This window comes from Pan paniscus, chromosome 6 (genome assembly GCF_029289425.2).
Source record: "Pan paniscus chromosome 6, NHGRI_mPanPan1-v2.0_pri, whole genome shotgun sequence".
Taxonomy (NCBI): Eukaryota; Metazoa; Chordata; class Mammalia; order Primates; family Hominidae; genus Pan; species Pan paniscus.
This window is the reverse complement of record NC_073255.2, coordinates 80,597,122-80,612,696: the sequence shown is the minus strand read 5'-3', so window position 1 is coordinate 80,612,696 and position 15,575 is coordinate 80,597,122. Positions and strand designations below refer to the sequence as shown.

At 41.0% G+C, this 15,575-nt stretch overlaps 1 protein-coding gene across 1 annotated transcript in view; it reads left to right on the top strand.

Moving 5' to 3' along the window:
* The window catches only part of LOC103783255 (integrator complex subunit 4-like protein 2), a 93,434-nt gene that overhangs the window by 7,902 nt on the left and 69,957 nt on the right, over positions 1 to 15,575 (top strand). The window contains 1 exon segment of the mRNA XM_055114990.2: positions 3,760 to 3,880. Within this exon segment, the coding sequence (XP_054970965.1) occupies positions 3,760 to 3,880 (121 nt within the window).

Below are 15,575 nucleotides of genomic sequence, written 5' to 3'. Positions count from 1 at the left end.
AACTCAAAGTCATTGCTTATTTAAAATCTACAACTGCTGACGTTTTGTATCCTTCACATTCCAGGTAATTGGTTTTTTTGTGCATTTTCTGTATTTTTCTCCGTCAGTCTGCCTAGATATTTGTTAGATTTAATATTTTAATATTTTTCTGAAAAAGTGAGCTTTTGCAGTTTTAAACATATACTCAGTTGTTTTAATTCTGCTTTTTCATGTACTATTTCCTCTTTTTTTTTTTTTGATACTATGTGGGAAGCCAAATAATTTAAAGGAAACTTGGATAGTAAGGACTCAGAGGAGCGGAAGTTAGTTGGCTGATTCAGATGTTTGGTGGCATAAGACTCTGTTAGTAATCTAGGCAAGCAGTAATGACAGCATCAAGGGAGTGAGGATGGACTGATAGTGTAGAATTTAAGATATAAGGTAGAATTTGCTTCCTTAATGAGTTCAGGTTTGCGTGTGTTGGGTACAAAAGTTTGATGGGACATCCATGAAGAGAATTCCAGCCATAAGTAGTTATAAAGGTCTGAACATCAGGAGAAATCAGAGCTAAGGGTAGGTATTCGGAGCCATCAGTATTTAGGGAGTATGGGGCTACCCAGAAAGAGTGAGTGGATTGAAACAGAGGCCAATGATTTCAGACCAAGGTAAACAGAAGTGTGCGCTTTGATTTTTACGGGGGGAGGAAAAACCCATAATTGGTGTTTGAGCCTGTGAGAACAGTACTGTGGGCTCCCAGCATGCTTTGCTGGGTTTTATCTGTTCTAGATGTTTTTATGCCATCAGTCTGTGATTCTCCTTCCAGACGTGGGGTAGAGTGCATAGTCAGAATATAGCCAGAGCAGCTGACAGAGGTCAAGATTCATTTTTAAGCAAAGATTCAAGAAGTTAAAACCACACACAAGTGTTTTACTGGGCATCCTTATCCAACTACCCTATATCTTCACTTTGAAAATAGTTTAAACATTGCCTGAGAGGACACAGAACTAATAGACTTTTGGAATTCTTCTTTGCAGGCCTGTAAATTACTCTCTGATGACTCTGAACAAGTGCGCAGTGCTGCAGTCTAGTTTATCTGGGTTGTCAGTCAGCTCTATCCTGAAAGGTCAGTGTGGGTGTAAGCTGGCTTTTGTTGATTGTGAAGCCGTTTTCCTCTCCTCTCACCATGCAAAAAGCCCACTTCTAGAAAAGAAATGTTGGTTAGATTTTTGGAAGGCAATGGGGAGTAAGGGAAAAGCACAGGCCCTGAAAATCAGATTGCCTGGTCCTCATTTTTCATCTCTGATAGGAGCTTTCTGTATACCTTCAGAAAGATACTTCACTTCTTTTGTCCTAATCTTCTCATCCATAAGTGAAGAAATTGGAATATCTTTCTTAAATGGTTTTCAGTACTTTACAAAAAAATCTTTAAAATTGTTTGGGACCCATTTTAGTTTGGCTTGCGCCAAATGCCGGACAAAGATACCAGATGAGTTTGAGAATAATGATCTCTTATGTAGTTTTCCTGGTTAAAAATATTTTCACAGCAATTAAATTAACCACAGTGATTCTTTGAGGAGGTAGGCAATATTATTTATTATATTTTGTAAGATAGAATATGATATTTATAAATATTCATCTTTTATTTATAAATATTTATAGAATATTTTATTTTTCCTTGTATAGGAAAAAGAGGTGTTTTTTCCTCTTCATTAAACTGCCAAAATTTGAAAACCAGAATGGATTAATAAACCTGTAGGAGTAGGCTCCATTTGTAGTAGACTCCTTTTTAGGACTTAGACACATACAAAGAAAAGAGCTAACTGGAAATTGTCTCTTCTTTTAGGACTGGATTGATAAGTAAGTTTTATATTGATTTATTCTGAGATTTAATGTATTTATAGAAGTTCAGTCTGGACACGGTGGTGCCTGTAATCCCAGCACTTTTGGAGGCCGAGGTGGGCGGATCACCTCGGGTCAGGAGTTCAAGACCAGCCTGGCCAACATGGTGAAACCTCATCTCTACTGAAAATACAAAAATTAGCCGGGCATGGTGGCACACGCCTGTAATCCCAGCTACTAGGGAGGCTAAGGCAGGAGAATCGCTTGAACCCGGGAAGTGGAGATTGCAGTGAGCTGAGATCGCACCACTGCACTCCAGCCTGGGTCACAGAGCAAGACACTTTCTCTCAAAAAAAAAAAAAAAAGAAGAAGAATTTCAGTTACAGAAGATAATAAACTTAAGGATGTGAAATATTTGGTGGAAGCTAGTTTTTGATAATTTCATAAATCTTTGAACCTTTGGTGGGTTACGTACTTTTTTTTTTAAGGCAGGGTCTTGCTCTGTGGCCCAGGCTGCAGTGCAGTGATGTGATCTCGGCTTACTGCAACCTCCAACTCCTGGGTTGAAGCAATTCTCATGCCTGAGCCTCCCAAATAGCCGGAATTACAGTTGCGCCCCACCACACCCAGCTCATTTTTTGTATTTTTAGTAGAGATGAGGTTTTGCCATGTTGGGTAGGCTAGTCTTGAACCCCTGGCTTCAGGTAATCTGCCCACCTCAGTATCTCAGTGTGCTGGGATTACACGCCTGGCTGAACCTTTGGTGGGTTACACACTTTTATTCAATACATTGAGAATTTGCACCTGATTGCAGTGGCTCAGCCCTGTAATCCTAGCACTTTGGGAGGCTGAGGCGGGCGGATTGCTTGATCTCAGGAGTTTGAGATCAACCTGGGCAACATGGTGAACTGTCTCTACTAAAAATATAAAAAATTAGCTGGGTGTGGTGGCATGCTTTTGTAGTCCCAGCTACTCAGAAGAGTGAACTGGGAGGATCACCTGAGCCCAGGAAGTTGACACTGCGGTGAGCAGTGCTCATGCCACTGCACTCCAGCCTGGGTGACAGAAGTGAGACCCTGTCTCAAAAAAAAAAGCATAATTTGCAATGCAACTGAAAGAGTTGGTTTGTACTCCTAGAGTGATTTGTTTATTTCAAACTGTATTTAATCATTCTAGGATTTGAACTATTCAATTATCATTTTTGTGTGTGTCAGTCTTCATTGACTGCTCTCAGTTTATTGAGCCTGCAGCCTTACTTACTTATGTATTTATTTGTTTATTATTATTATTATTATTTGAGATGGAGTCTCGCTCTGTTGCCCAGGCTGGAGTGTAGTGGCACTATCTCGGATCACTGCAACCTCCACCTTCCAGGTTCAAGCGATTCTCCTGCCTCAGCCTCCTGAGTAGCTGGGATTGCAGACATGTGTCACTGTGCCCGGCTAATTTTTATATTTTCAGTAGAGAGGAGGTTTCACCATGTTGGCCAGGCTGGTCTCAAACTCTTGACCTCAAGTTATCCACCTGCCTCAGCCTCCCAAAGTGCTGGGATTACAGGCGTGAGCCATTGCACCCAGACTGTATTTATTTTTTGAGACAGGGTCTTGCTCTGTCATCCAGGCTGGAGTGCCGGGGTGTGATCTCAGCTCACTGCAACCTTCACCTCCAGAGCTAAAGTTATGTTCCCACTTCAGCCTCCCAAGTAGCAGGGACTATCAGCGCATGCCACCATGCCTAGCTAATTTTTGTATTTTTTTTGTAGAGATGAGGTTTTGCCATATTGCTCAGGTTGGTCTTGAACTCTTGGGCTCAAGCAATCTACCTGCCTGGGCCTCCCAAAGTGTTGGGATTATAGATGTGAGCCACTGTGCATGGCCTGAATCTGCAGACTTAGATTCATGTTTTGTTCTAAGTGATTTCATTTCTTTTCTTTTAATGTAGCATTGTCCCAATTCCTTCTTCTAATGAAGAAATACGCTTAGTTGATGATGCGTTTGGAAAAATTTGTCACATGGTCAGTGATGGCTCTTGGGTGGTTCGTGTTCAGGCAGCAAAACTGTTGGTAAGTTATACTTTTTATGTATGTATGAATGCATGTATATATTTATTTATTTTCTTTTCTGTAGAAATGAGGCCTGTGTGGCCCAGGTTGGTCTCAAACTCTTGGCCTCAAGCAGTCCTCCTGCCTCAGCCTCCCAAAAGACTGGGATTATAGGCTGGGTGCGGTGACTCACACCTGTAATTCCAGCACTTTGGGAGGCGAAGGCGGGTGGATCACGAGGTCAGGAGATTGAGACCATCCTGGCCAACATGGTGAAACCCCGTCTCTACTAAAAATACAAAAATTAGCTGGGGCATGGTGGCGCACGCCTGTAATCCCAGCTACTTGGGAGGCTGAGGCAGGAGAATCGCTTGAACCCGGAGGTGGAAGTTGCAGCGAGCCAAGATCACGCTGCTGGACTCCGGCCTGGTGACAAGGAGGAGACTCTCATCTTAAAAAAAAAAAAAAAAAAAAAAGGCTGGGATTATAGATGTGAGCCACTACACCCAGCCAATAATCCTTTTTTTAAATGAACACATTGCTTGTTAAGTTTTTACAAACATTTTGAGAAACTACAGATGGGGCAGTGTGACCTGAATTTAAAACCCCAGAATTTCTTTTTCTTTTTCTTGAGACAGGGTCTTCCTCTGTTGCTCAGGCAGGAGTGCAGTGGTGCAGTCACGGCTCACTGCAGCCTTGACCTGCCAGGCTCAAGCGATCCTTCCACCTCAGCCTCCTGAGTAGCTGGGACTACAGGCATGTGCCACCCTGCCTAGCTAATTTGTATTTTTTGTAGAGATGGGGGTCTTGCTTTGTGCCCAGGCTGGTCTTGAATTCCTAGGCTCAAGTGATCCTTCTGCCTTGGCCTCCCAAATTGTTGGGATTGCAGGTTTAAGCCACTACTCCCAGCCCCAGAATTTCTTAATATAGAAAGAAATAGTTCACTCTCCTGTTCACTTTTAGAACTAGAAAGAATCTTAAAACATAATTCTATTAACCCTACTAGGAATTAAGATAGCCGGAGCCTAGAGAAAAAGGAAAACAATAAAAAAAAAGTTTTTCCCATTTATGAAGCACTTGTTATGTCCTAGTTCAGGAGGCTCAAACCCCCAGGCTGTGGACCAGTCCTGGTCCATGGCTTGTTAGGAACCAGGCCACACAACAGGAGGTGAGTGGTAGATGAGCAAGTATTACTGCCTGAGTGCTGCCTGCTGTCAGATCAGCAGCTGCATTAGATTATCATAGGAGTGTGAACCCTATTGTGAACTGAGCATGTGCGGGATCTAGGTTTCCTGCTCCTTGTGAGAGTCTAATTCCTGATGATCTGAGGTGGAACAGTTTCATCCTAAAACCACCCTGCTTCACCACCCTCTCTGGTTTCTTCCATGAAACTGAACCCAGATGCCAAAAAGGTGGGGGACCACTATCTTAGATAATTTGAAGGAGGCCCCTTACATATATTTTCTCATTTTCTCTTTACAGTAATCCTGCAAGATAGATGCCATTATCCAGTTGGGGCATGGTGGCTCATGCCCATAATCCTAGCACTTTAGGAGGCCGAGGTGGGTGGGTCACTTGAGCCCAGGAGTTCAAGACCAGCCTGGGCAACACAGCAAGACCCCATCTCTATTTTTCAAAAAATAAAATTTTAAAAAATTTAAAAAAAAATTTTTAATGCTGTTATCATTTTCTAGATGAGAAAACTAAGGCTCTGAGGAGTTAAGTTATCCAGCTTATACAGAAAGAAAATTGTAGAGTGAGGTCAGATCCTGATCTTGCATCTTTTAGCCTGGTACTTTTCTGTTTTCTTTTTGAGGACTCAGCACATTTATTGAAAATTTTTAACTTTTGTGGCTCACGCCTGTAATCCCAGCACTTTGGGAGGCCAAGGTGGGCGGATCACGAGGTCAAGAGATTGAGACCATCCTGGCCGACATGGTGAAACCCCGTCTCTACTAAAAATACAAAAATTAGCTGGGCGTGGTGGCGCACGCCTCTAGTCCTAGCTACTTGGGAAGCTGAGACAGGAGAATCGCTTGAACCCGGGAGGCAGAGGTTACCCGGGAGGCAGAGGTTACCCGGGAGGCAGAGGCGCAGTGGCTCACACCTATAATCCCAGCACTTTGGGAGGCCGAAGCGGGCAAATCACTTGAGGTCAGGAGTTCGAGACCAGCCTGGCCAACATGGTGAAACCCCATCTCTACTGAAAATACAAAAACTAACCTGGTGTGATGACACACACCTGTAGTCCCAGCTATTCTGGAGGCTGAGGTGGGAGAATCACTTGAACCTGGGAGGCAGGGGTTGCAGTGAGCTGAGATTGTGCCATTGCACTCCAGCCTGTGCAAAAGAGCGAAACCCTGTCTCAAAAAAAAAAAAACATTGTTTAACTTTTAAGGGATAAAATTGTTTAACTTTTAAGGGATAAAATTGTTTTGTAATAGAGTGTTGGCCTAATAGCCTTATTTTATATCTGTGTTACCTTGTATATGTCACTTGATATTAGTCTCAGTTTCCTTATCTGTTAAGTGGGGTTCTAATATCTCTCATATTTACCTGACAGTGTTGTCATGATGCTCAAATGAGATACAGTCTATGAAAATGTTTATAAACTAAAAAGTACTATACTATGTAGGGTGGATGGGGGCATAGTATATAACTATATGTGTGTGTAAGTATCTATAAAAATTTGTATACGTGTCACGGCAGGAAAATCTGTGATTCTTTTTGGACACTTCCCCTTTGAGTGCCCCCAGCCCTGCCACTCTTGGTGAGACTGTTGGCTGAATGCTTTGTTTCTGACTGTACTGGACACTGATCCAGTGATAGCTTTAGTCCTGTGACCAGTATTTATGGGAGTACTTGCTGAAACCTGTGTGAAGCATTTTCATGAGATATAGTAATGGATGATTGGAGTATTTCCACTCTTGTGCATATTAGCGTTAAACAAGCCAGCTGTTACTGATTTTATTTCTGAATTCATATTTTAAAACTTTCTTTTGGGTTATGAATGTTTTAAAATTCAGAACAGTCTAATCATTCATCAGTTCCTTTCATTTGGCATTTACAGAGGATCTACAACGAACTCTAGGTGGGAGTGGGGAAGAGAAAGATGTTTTAGAGGAGTAAATTAATGATATATCTTTACCCGAATAGGCAGTTTTAAAAAGTAATCCTTAAAGTAAGAATCATTCAAAATTTTCAGTTTTGTACTCTATAGGATCTGAAATTTATTTGCATAAAGTTGTATGTATAACATATGGTACATTGAAAGGATTTCTACTTGAATGACTCTAACTTGAGTCACATGCCTTGTGTTATAATTTCATGTTAAATCCGAACAGCTTCAAATTATATAAGTAATTATGTTTGTATTCAGAAATAATAATCATTCTTACCTTGCTGATAATTACTACTATGTATAGAGTTCCTGGCCTACTAAATGAGGCATTTTTAGTCATACATACACACATAAATACACACATATTCACACATAAATATTAACCCACTTCTTTATATACAAGCACACATGCCTAACTCATTTGCATACTTTTGCAAGTAACTTTTAATCTTTTTAAACTCTCTGAGGTAAATGTATTACTTATAAATAACAAAATTAAAATTTAGGAATGTGGTATAATTTTTCTGAGACCACACAGATAGTAAATGATAGATGAGGACTTCAAACTTCATAATCTAAAGCCCATGTATAATCCTTTCCTGGTGAGTATCCAGTTGCACATTGGGATTGGCCAGTTAAGGCCCTGCTGGTTTATTAGTATCTCTGTGCAAGCTAAGAGGTAAAGCTGCCCTACTCCAGCTCTCCAGTAGATAAACCTGTGATCAAGTGATTTGTGTATAATCTTTCATTAAAAATTAATTAATTTTTAAAAATTGACACATTGGTTGAACTAGTTTACAGTCCCACCAACAGTGTAAAAGTGTTCCTATTTCTCCACATCCTCTCCAGCACCTGTTGTTTCCTGACTTTTTAATGATTGCCATTCTAACTGGTGTGAGATGGTATCTCATTATGGTTTTGATTTGCATTTCTCTGATGGCCAGTGATGATGAGCATTTTTTCATGTGTCTTTTGGCTGCATAAATGTCTTCTTTTGAGAAGTGTCTGTTCATATCCTTTGCCCACTTTTTCATGGGGCTGTTTGTTTTCTTCTTGTAGATTTGTTTGAGTTCATTGTAGATTCTGGATATTAGCCCTTTGTCAGATGAGTAGATTGCAAAAATTTTCTCCCATTCTGTAGGTTGCCTGTTCACTCTGATGGTAGTTTCTTTTGCTGTGCAGAAGCTCTTTAGTTTAATTAGATCCCATTTGTCAATTTTGGCTTTTGTTGCCATTGCTTTTGGTGTTTTAGACATGAAGTCCTTGCCCATGCCTGGGTCCTGAATGGTATTGCCTAGGTTTTCTTCTAGGGTTTTTATGGTTTTAGTTCTAACATGTAAGTCTTTCATCCATCTTGAATTAATTTTTGTCTAAGGCGTAAGGAAGGGATCCAGTTTCAGCTTTCTACATATGGCTAGCCAGTTTTCCCGTCACCATTTATTAAATAGGGAATCCTTTCCCCATTTCTTGTTTTTGTCAGATTTGTCAAAGATCAGATGGTTGTAGATATGCGGCATTATTTCTGAGGGCTCTGTTCTGTTCCATTGATCTATATATCTGTTTTGGTACCTGTGGCGATTCCTCAGGGATCTTGAACTAGAAATACCATTTGACCCAGCAATCCCATTACTGGGTATATACCCAAAGGATTATAAATCACGCTGCTATAAAGACACAAGCACACGTATGTTTATTGTGGCACTATTCACAATAGCAAAGACTTGGAACCAAGCCAAATGTCCAACAATGACAGACTGGATTAAGAAAATGTGGCACATATACACCATAGAATACTATGCAGCCATAAAAAAGGATGAGTTCATTTCCTTTGTAGGGACATGGATGAAGCTGGAAACCATCATTCTCAGCAAACTATCGCAAGGACAAAAAACCAAACACCGCATATTCTCACTCGTAGGTGGGAATTGAACAATGAGAACACATGGACACAGGAAGGGGAACATCACACACCAGCGCCTGTTGTGGGGTGGGGGGAGGGGGGAGGTATAGCACTAGGAGATATACCTAATGTTAAATGACGAGTTAATGGGTGCAGCACACCAACATGGCATATGTATACATATGTAACTAACCTGCACATTGTGCACATGTACCCTAAAACTTAAAGTATAATAAAACAAACAAACAAACAAAAATTGACACATTGTATATATGGGGCACAAGTTGATGTTTTGATACACATCTATGTTGAATATTAATCCAATCAGGATAGTTAGTATAGTTATCACATCATACATTTATCATTTCTTTGTCATGAACTTTCAACAGCCTCTCAACAGCTATAATATTGTATATTTTGTAATATACAATATTTTACTGTTAATCATAGTCACCTTTATGTGCAGTTGAACACCAGAATTTATTTCTCTTAATTGTGACTTTGTATCTGTTGTCCAGTCTCTTCCCATTCTCTCCTACTCCCTCCCCTCCCCAGTGTCTGCTAACCACTGTTTTACTCTCTGCCTCTATGATATCAATTTTTTTCTGAATACTTTAAGTTCTGGGATACATGTGCAGAATGTGCAGGTTTGTGACATAGGTATACATGTGCCATGGTAGTTTGCTGCACCCGTCTACCTATCATCTACGTTAGGTATTTCTCCTAATGCTGTCCCTCCCCGAGCCCCCCACCCTCTGACAGTCCCTGGTGTGTGATGTTTCCCTCCTTGTGTCCATGTGTTCACATTGTTCAACTCTCACTTATAAGTGAGAACATGTGGTATTTGGTTTTCTGTTCTTGTGTTAGTTTGCTGAGAATGATGGTTTCCAGCTTCATCCATGTCCCTGCACAGAACATGAACTCATCATTTTTTATGGCTGCATGGTATTCCATGGTGTATATGTGCCACATTTTCTTTGTCCAGTCTATCATTGATGGGCCTTTGGGTTGGTTCCAAGTCTTTGCTGTTGTGAACAGTGCTGCAATAAACATACGTGTGCATGTGTTTTTATAGTAGAATGATTTATAATCCTTTGGGTATATACCCAGTAATGGGATTGCTGGGTCAAATGGTATTTCTGGTTCTAGATCCTTGAGGAATTGCCATGCTGTCTTCCACAATGGCTGAACTAATTTACACTCCCACCAACAGTGTGAAAGTGTTCCTATTTCTCCACATCCTCTCCAGCACCTGTGGTTTTCTGTCTTTTTAATGATTGCCATTCTAACTGGTGTGAGATGGTATCTCATTGTGGTTTTGATTTGCATTTCTCTAATGACCAGTGATGATGAGCTTTCTTTCATATGTTTGTCGGTCGCATAAATGTCTTCTTTTAAGAAGTGTCTGTTCATATCCTTCACCCACTTTTTGATGGGGTTTTGTTGTTTTTTTTTTTTTTGTAAATTTGTTTAAGTTCTTTTTAGATTCTGGATATTAGCTCTTTGTCAGATGGATAGATTGCAAAAACTTTCTCCCATTCTGTAGGTTGCCTGTTCACTCTGATGATAGTTTCTTTTGCTGTGCAGAAGCTCTTTAGTTTAATTAGAACCTATTTCTCAATTTTGGCTTCGTTGCCATTGCTTTTGGTGTTTTAGTCATGAAGTCTTTGCCCATGCCTATGTCCTGAATGGTATTGCCTAGGTTTTCTTCTAGGGTTTTTATGGTTTTAGGTCTTATGTTTAAGTCTTAGATCATGCAGTATTTGTCTTTCCATGTCTGGCTTATTTCACTTTACATGATGTCCTCCAGGTTAATCGATGTGGCAAATTACAAGATTTTATTCTTTTTTTATTTTCTTTAAGTCAGGGTCTTGCTCTGTTGCCTAGGCTGGAGTGCGGTTCCACGATTGCACAGTCATAGCTCACAGCAACCTCAAACTCCTGGGGATTCCAGCCTGGACAACAGCGAAACTGTCCCTAAAAGAAATTAAAAACCAGATTGTTCTTCTTTTTTGATGTAGCCATTTATTGCTGTATACTTATCTCTTAGAACTGCTTTTGTTGCATACCATAGGTTTTGGTATATGTTTTAATTCTTGCTTGTGAAGCGTGTTTCTTCTAGGCAATGTATACTTAGATTTTGTGTTTTAATCTATTCAACCAATGTATACCTTTTTTTTTTTTCTTTCTTTGAGACAGGGTGTCTGTCTCTCTGTTGCCCAGGCTGTAGTGTACCTTTTAATTGAAGAACTTAATCCATTTATATTCAAGATTTTTTTCTACTTCTTCTTCTTCTTTTTTTTTTTTTTTTTTTTTTTGTTGTTGTTTCTTTGAGACAGGGTCTCACTCCATCACCTAGGCTGGAATGCACTGGTGTGATCTCAACTCACTGCAACCTTCACTTCCTGGGTTCAAGTGATTCTCGTGCCCCAACCTCCCCAGTACTGGGATTACAGGCATGTGCCACCATGCCCAACTGATTTTTTTGCATTTTTATTAGAGACGGGTTTTGCCATGTTGGCCATGCTGGTCTCAAACTCCTGGCCTCAAGTGATTCGCCTGCCTTGGCCTCCCAAGGTGCTGGGATTACAGGCATGAGCCACCGTGTCCAGCTATATTCAAGATTGTTATTGATAGATAAGGTCTTATTCCTGCCATTTTGTTAATTACTTTTTGGTGGTTTTGGAGATCCTTTGTTCTTGTCTTCCTTTCTTGTTGTTTACCTCTGATTTAGTGGTTTTCTGTGGGGCCAAGCTTTGTTTTCATTCTCTTTCTTGTTTGTGTATCTGCTGTAACTTTTTTCTACATAGACTATAGAGTCTTCAGTTAGGCTGGTGTGGTGGCTCTTGCCTATTATCCCAGCACTTTGGGAGGCTGAGGCAGGCAGATCGCTTGAGCTCATGAGTTTGAGACCAGCCTGGGCAACATAGTGAGACCTCGTTTCTACTAAATAAAGAAAAAAGAAATCAGCCGGGCATGGTGGCACACACCTGTAGTCTCAGCTACCCAGGAGGCTGAGGTGGGAGGACCACTTGAGCCTGGAAGATTGAGGCTGCAGTGAGCCATGATCAGGCCACTATGCTCTAGCGTGGGCATCAGAGTAAGACTGTCTCAAAGGGGGAAAAAAAAGTCTTGCAGTTACAATAGAATGTTTTAAGCTGATAGCAACTCAACTTTGGTTACATAAAAGGACCCTAGGTTTTTTCCCTCCCCCCTTCAATTTATATTTTTGTTGCCTTAATTTTCTTCTTCATCTGTTATGTGTTCCTTAGCTACTATTTGTAGCTGTTGTAGTTTTTGACCATTTTAAATTTAACCTTCGTACTAGCAGATTGAATATTTTATATGACATATTGTATCACTGGGGTTTGATCTGTTTGATTTATGAGTTTACCTTTACTGGTGAGTTTTATACTTTTGTGTGTTGTTATGATAGTGATTATTGTCCTTTTGTTTCTAGTTGTATCATTCAATACCTTGAATATATTAATTCCATCCCATTCTCTCCTGGTCTACAAGGTTTCTACTGAGAAATCTATTGATAGTAATGGAGATTCTCTTGACAATTTTCTCTTGCAGCTTTGAAAGTCTTACTCTTTGACTTTCGATAGTTTGATTATAATGCACCTTGGAGAGGATCTTTTTGGGTTGAATGTAATTGCGAACCTTTGAACTTCCTGAATCTGGATGTCCGTATTTCTCCCACTACTTGGCAAGTTTTCAGCTATCATTTCATCAAATAGGTTTTCTGCGCCTTTCTCTATCTCTTCTCCATCAGGCAATCTTCAATGCAAGTATTTGTTTGCCTATTGATGTCCCATATGTTCCAAGGCTTTCTTTTATATTCTTATTTGGTTTTTTTTTCCCCTCTTAATGGGTTATTTCAAAAGACCCATCTTCAAGGTCAGAAATTCTTTCTTCTGCTTGATCCTAGTCTATTGTTGAAGCTCTCAATTGTATACTATTTTTATTTTTTTCATTGAATTCTTCAGTTCCAAGATTTCTGTTTGGTTCTTTTTTATGATATTGATTTCTGTTGAATTTCTCATTCGGATCATGAATTGTTTTCCTGATTTCATTTAATTGTTTGTCTGTATTCTCTTGTATCTCACTGAGTTTCCTTTAGATCACTATTTTGAATTCCTTTTCAGGCATTTTGTAAGTGTCCTTTTCTTTGGGGTCTGTCATTGGAGACTTTTTTCCTTTTTTTTTTTTTTTTTTGAGATAGGGTCTTGCTCTGTCACCCAAGCTGAAGTGCAGTGGCATGATCTCAGCTCACTGCAACCTTCTCCTCCTGGGTTTAAGTGATCCTCCCACCTCAGCCTGCTGAGTAGCTAGGAGTACAGGCGCATGCCACCACACCCGACTAATTTTTTTATATTTTGTAGAGACGGGTTTTGCCATGTTGCCCAGAATGGTCTTGAACTCCTGAGCTCATGCTATCTGGCTGTCTTGGCCTCCCAAAGTGCTGGGATTACAGATGTGAGCCACTGCCTCCAGCCAGGAGACTTAACCGTATTCCTTTGAGGGTGTAATGTTTCCTTGATTTTCGTTTATCGTGTGCAAGATACTGGATGTTGATATCTGTGCATTTAGTAGCGTAGTTGCTCTTTTCAATTTTATTGAGTAGCTAGTATATAGTAACAGTCTTTTTCTGTAGATGGTTTTAGGGTATTAGCTGGGTATGGTGTGTTGCCTTTGGTTCTGGGTGGACTCAATGGGTGGTGTAATAATCCTTGTCAGCTTCAGCTGTGATCTTCAGCTATAATCCTAGTCATTGATGTTTGCAATTGCCTCAGTTGCCTAGGCTGTGGGAGTTTGTGATGGCAATGCTATAGATGAGGGTACTGAGCTGATTTTTGGCCAAGACATGTACAGGCTAAAATGGCTGCCAGGCTGTCTATCTGGTTTTCCAGGGAGGCAGTAGTTACTGCTGTGGTGGCTGTCGTGCTGGGCTCAGGCCTTTGCTGCAGCGGCCTGCTGGGCAGCTCTGTGGCTACGTAGGGAGATGGGGCTACTGCCTGGTTGGCTGTTGCTTTGGGCTAGGCTCAAATGCTTTTGTGCAGTGGGGCTGGGCAGTTTGGCAGCAGTCTATGATAGGGGGCCAGGGCTACCACAGGACCAGGTGGACTGTGTGCTGTGGGACTGTGGGACTCTATTATCGCCTGTTTTAGGGGACAGGACCACTGAATTGCCAGCTATCAGGCAGGGCGTGGGCAGGTGGTTCTGTGATGGGTTGTGAGGAAGTAGGGCTGCCACAGGATTGGCTTTTTGGCTGAGTACTGGCGCATGCATACTTGGCAGCCCAGATGGTTGTATGGAACAGGGGTGTTGGGTAAAGCGCTGCCAGCTGTCTATTTGATGGCTTCCTTGCTGTGCAGGTCTGCCTGTTTTCTGGGTGGTTGGTAGCGCTGTGTGGGGTCTGATGCTGAAATCATCGTCACTCTGTTTGACCTAGACTCTATGTGGATGGGGTTATGGTGCTGCAGGCCATTGTGTGATCACGGTAGAATGATGACTGGTTCTCAGGGATGAAGAGAGTCAGTTGCTACTGGTCCCCAGGGCAGGATGCACACTAGTAGTGAGTCTAGCTTCAACTTGGTGCCATGCTACAGCAGCTTAGGACAAGGTGGGCTCCCATTCTGAGGCAATACAGCTGAATGATCTCTTGGCTACTCTCCAGACTGGATTTGTGGCCACTGAGGACTTAAGGACTCTCCTTTATCAAGAATTGCTGGTGGCTGTGGCAGCAGTGGGGACCACTGATAGGTATCTCCAGCTTACTTTTTCCCTGTAAGAAGCTCCTCTGATTTTAAGCTGATTTTGTCAAGGGAGACAATGCGGCAGGTAGGAAGCCTCGCTCCCTTCCCTGTGGTGCTATCCTGAGGCTTCCATGTTCCACAGGGATTTTGCCCTTTCTCTGGTGCTCTGCAGCATATATCTACAGTCATTTTAGTTGAAATATAGTTATTTGTTATTTTGGTCTCTTTTTGTTGTGGGTGATGTGTGCCAGGTAACTCTGGTAAGCCATTTTTTAAAACAAATCTGCATACAGATTGAGTATCCAAAAATGCCTGAGACCAGAAGTGTTTTGGATTTTGTTTTGTTTTGTTTTGTTTTGTTTTTGGATTTTGGAATATTTTATTTGTATTAGACTTACTTGTTGGGCATCCCAAATCTGAAATATGCTCCAAAATCCAAAATCTGAAGTGCTCCAGTGAACATTTCCTTTGAGCATCATGTTGGTACTCAAAAAGTTTTGGATTTTGGAGCATTTTGGATGTCAGATTTTTGGAATTGGGATGTTCAACCTGTATAATCTTTAGATCACCTGTTCAGCAAATCGACAAACACCGAGGACAGTTTCTGTCTTCAACGAAGTTGATAGTCAGGTAGCCAGGGATAGCTAATCAGTGAATAATAATACCTGGTACTGGTAGGAAAGAGCACCAACCACAACCACAGAAGCCTTCTTGGAGGAGCTGATCTCTGAACTGAGTTTTCAAGGATAAGTAACTAGGTAGCAATGCAGAGAAAGAGAAAATATGAGCAGGGATATAAAAGCAGTACATTATCATGCATAGCAATATACTAAGCTGCAATATCATACTAAACTACAAGCAGTTTAGTGCTTTCTAGTTGGGGGGTAATGTTCAATATAGGGGATCTGTAATGAGGTAAGTTGGAGAGGAAAA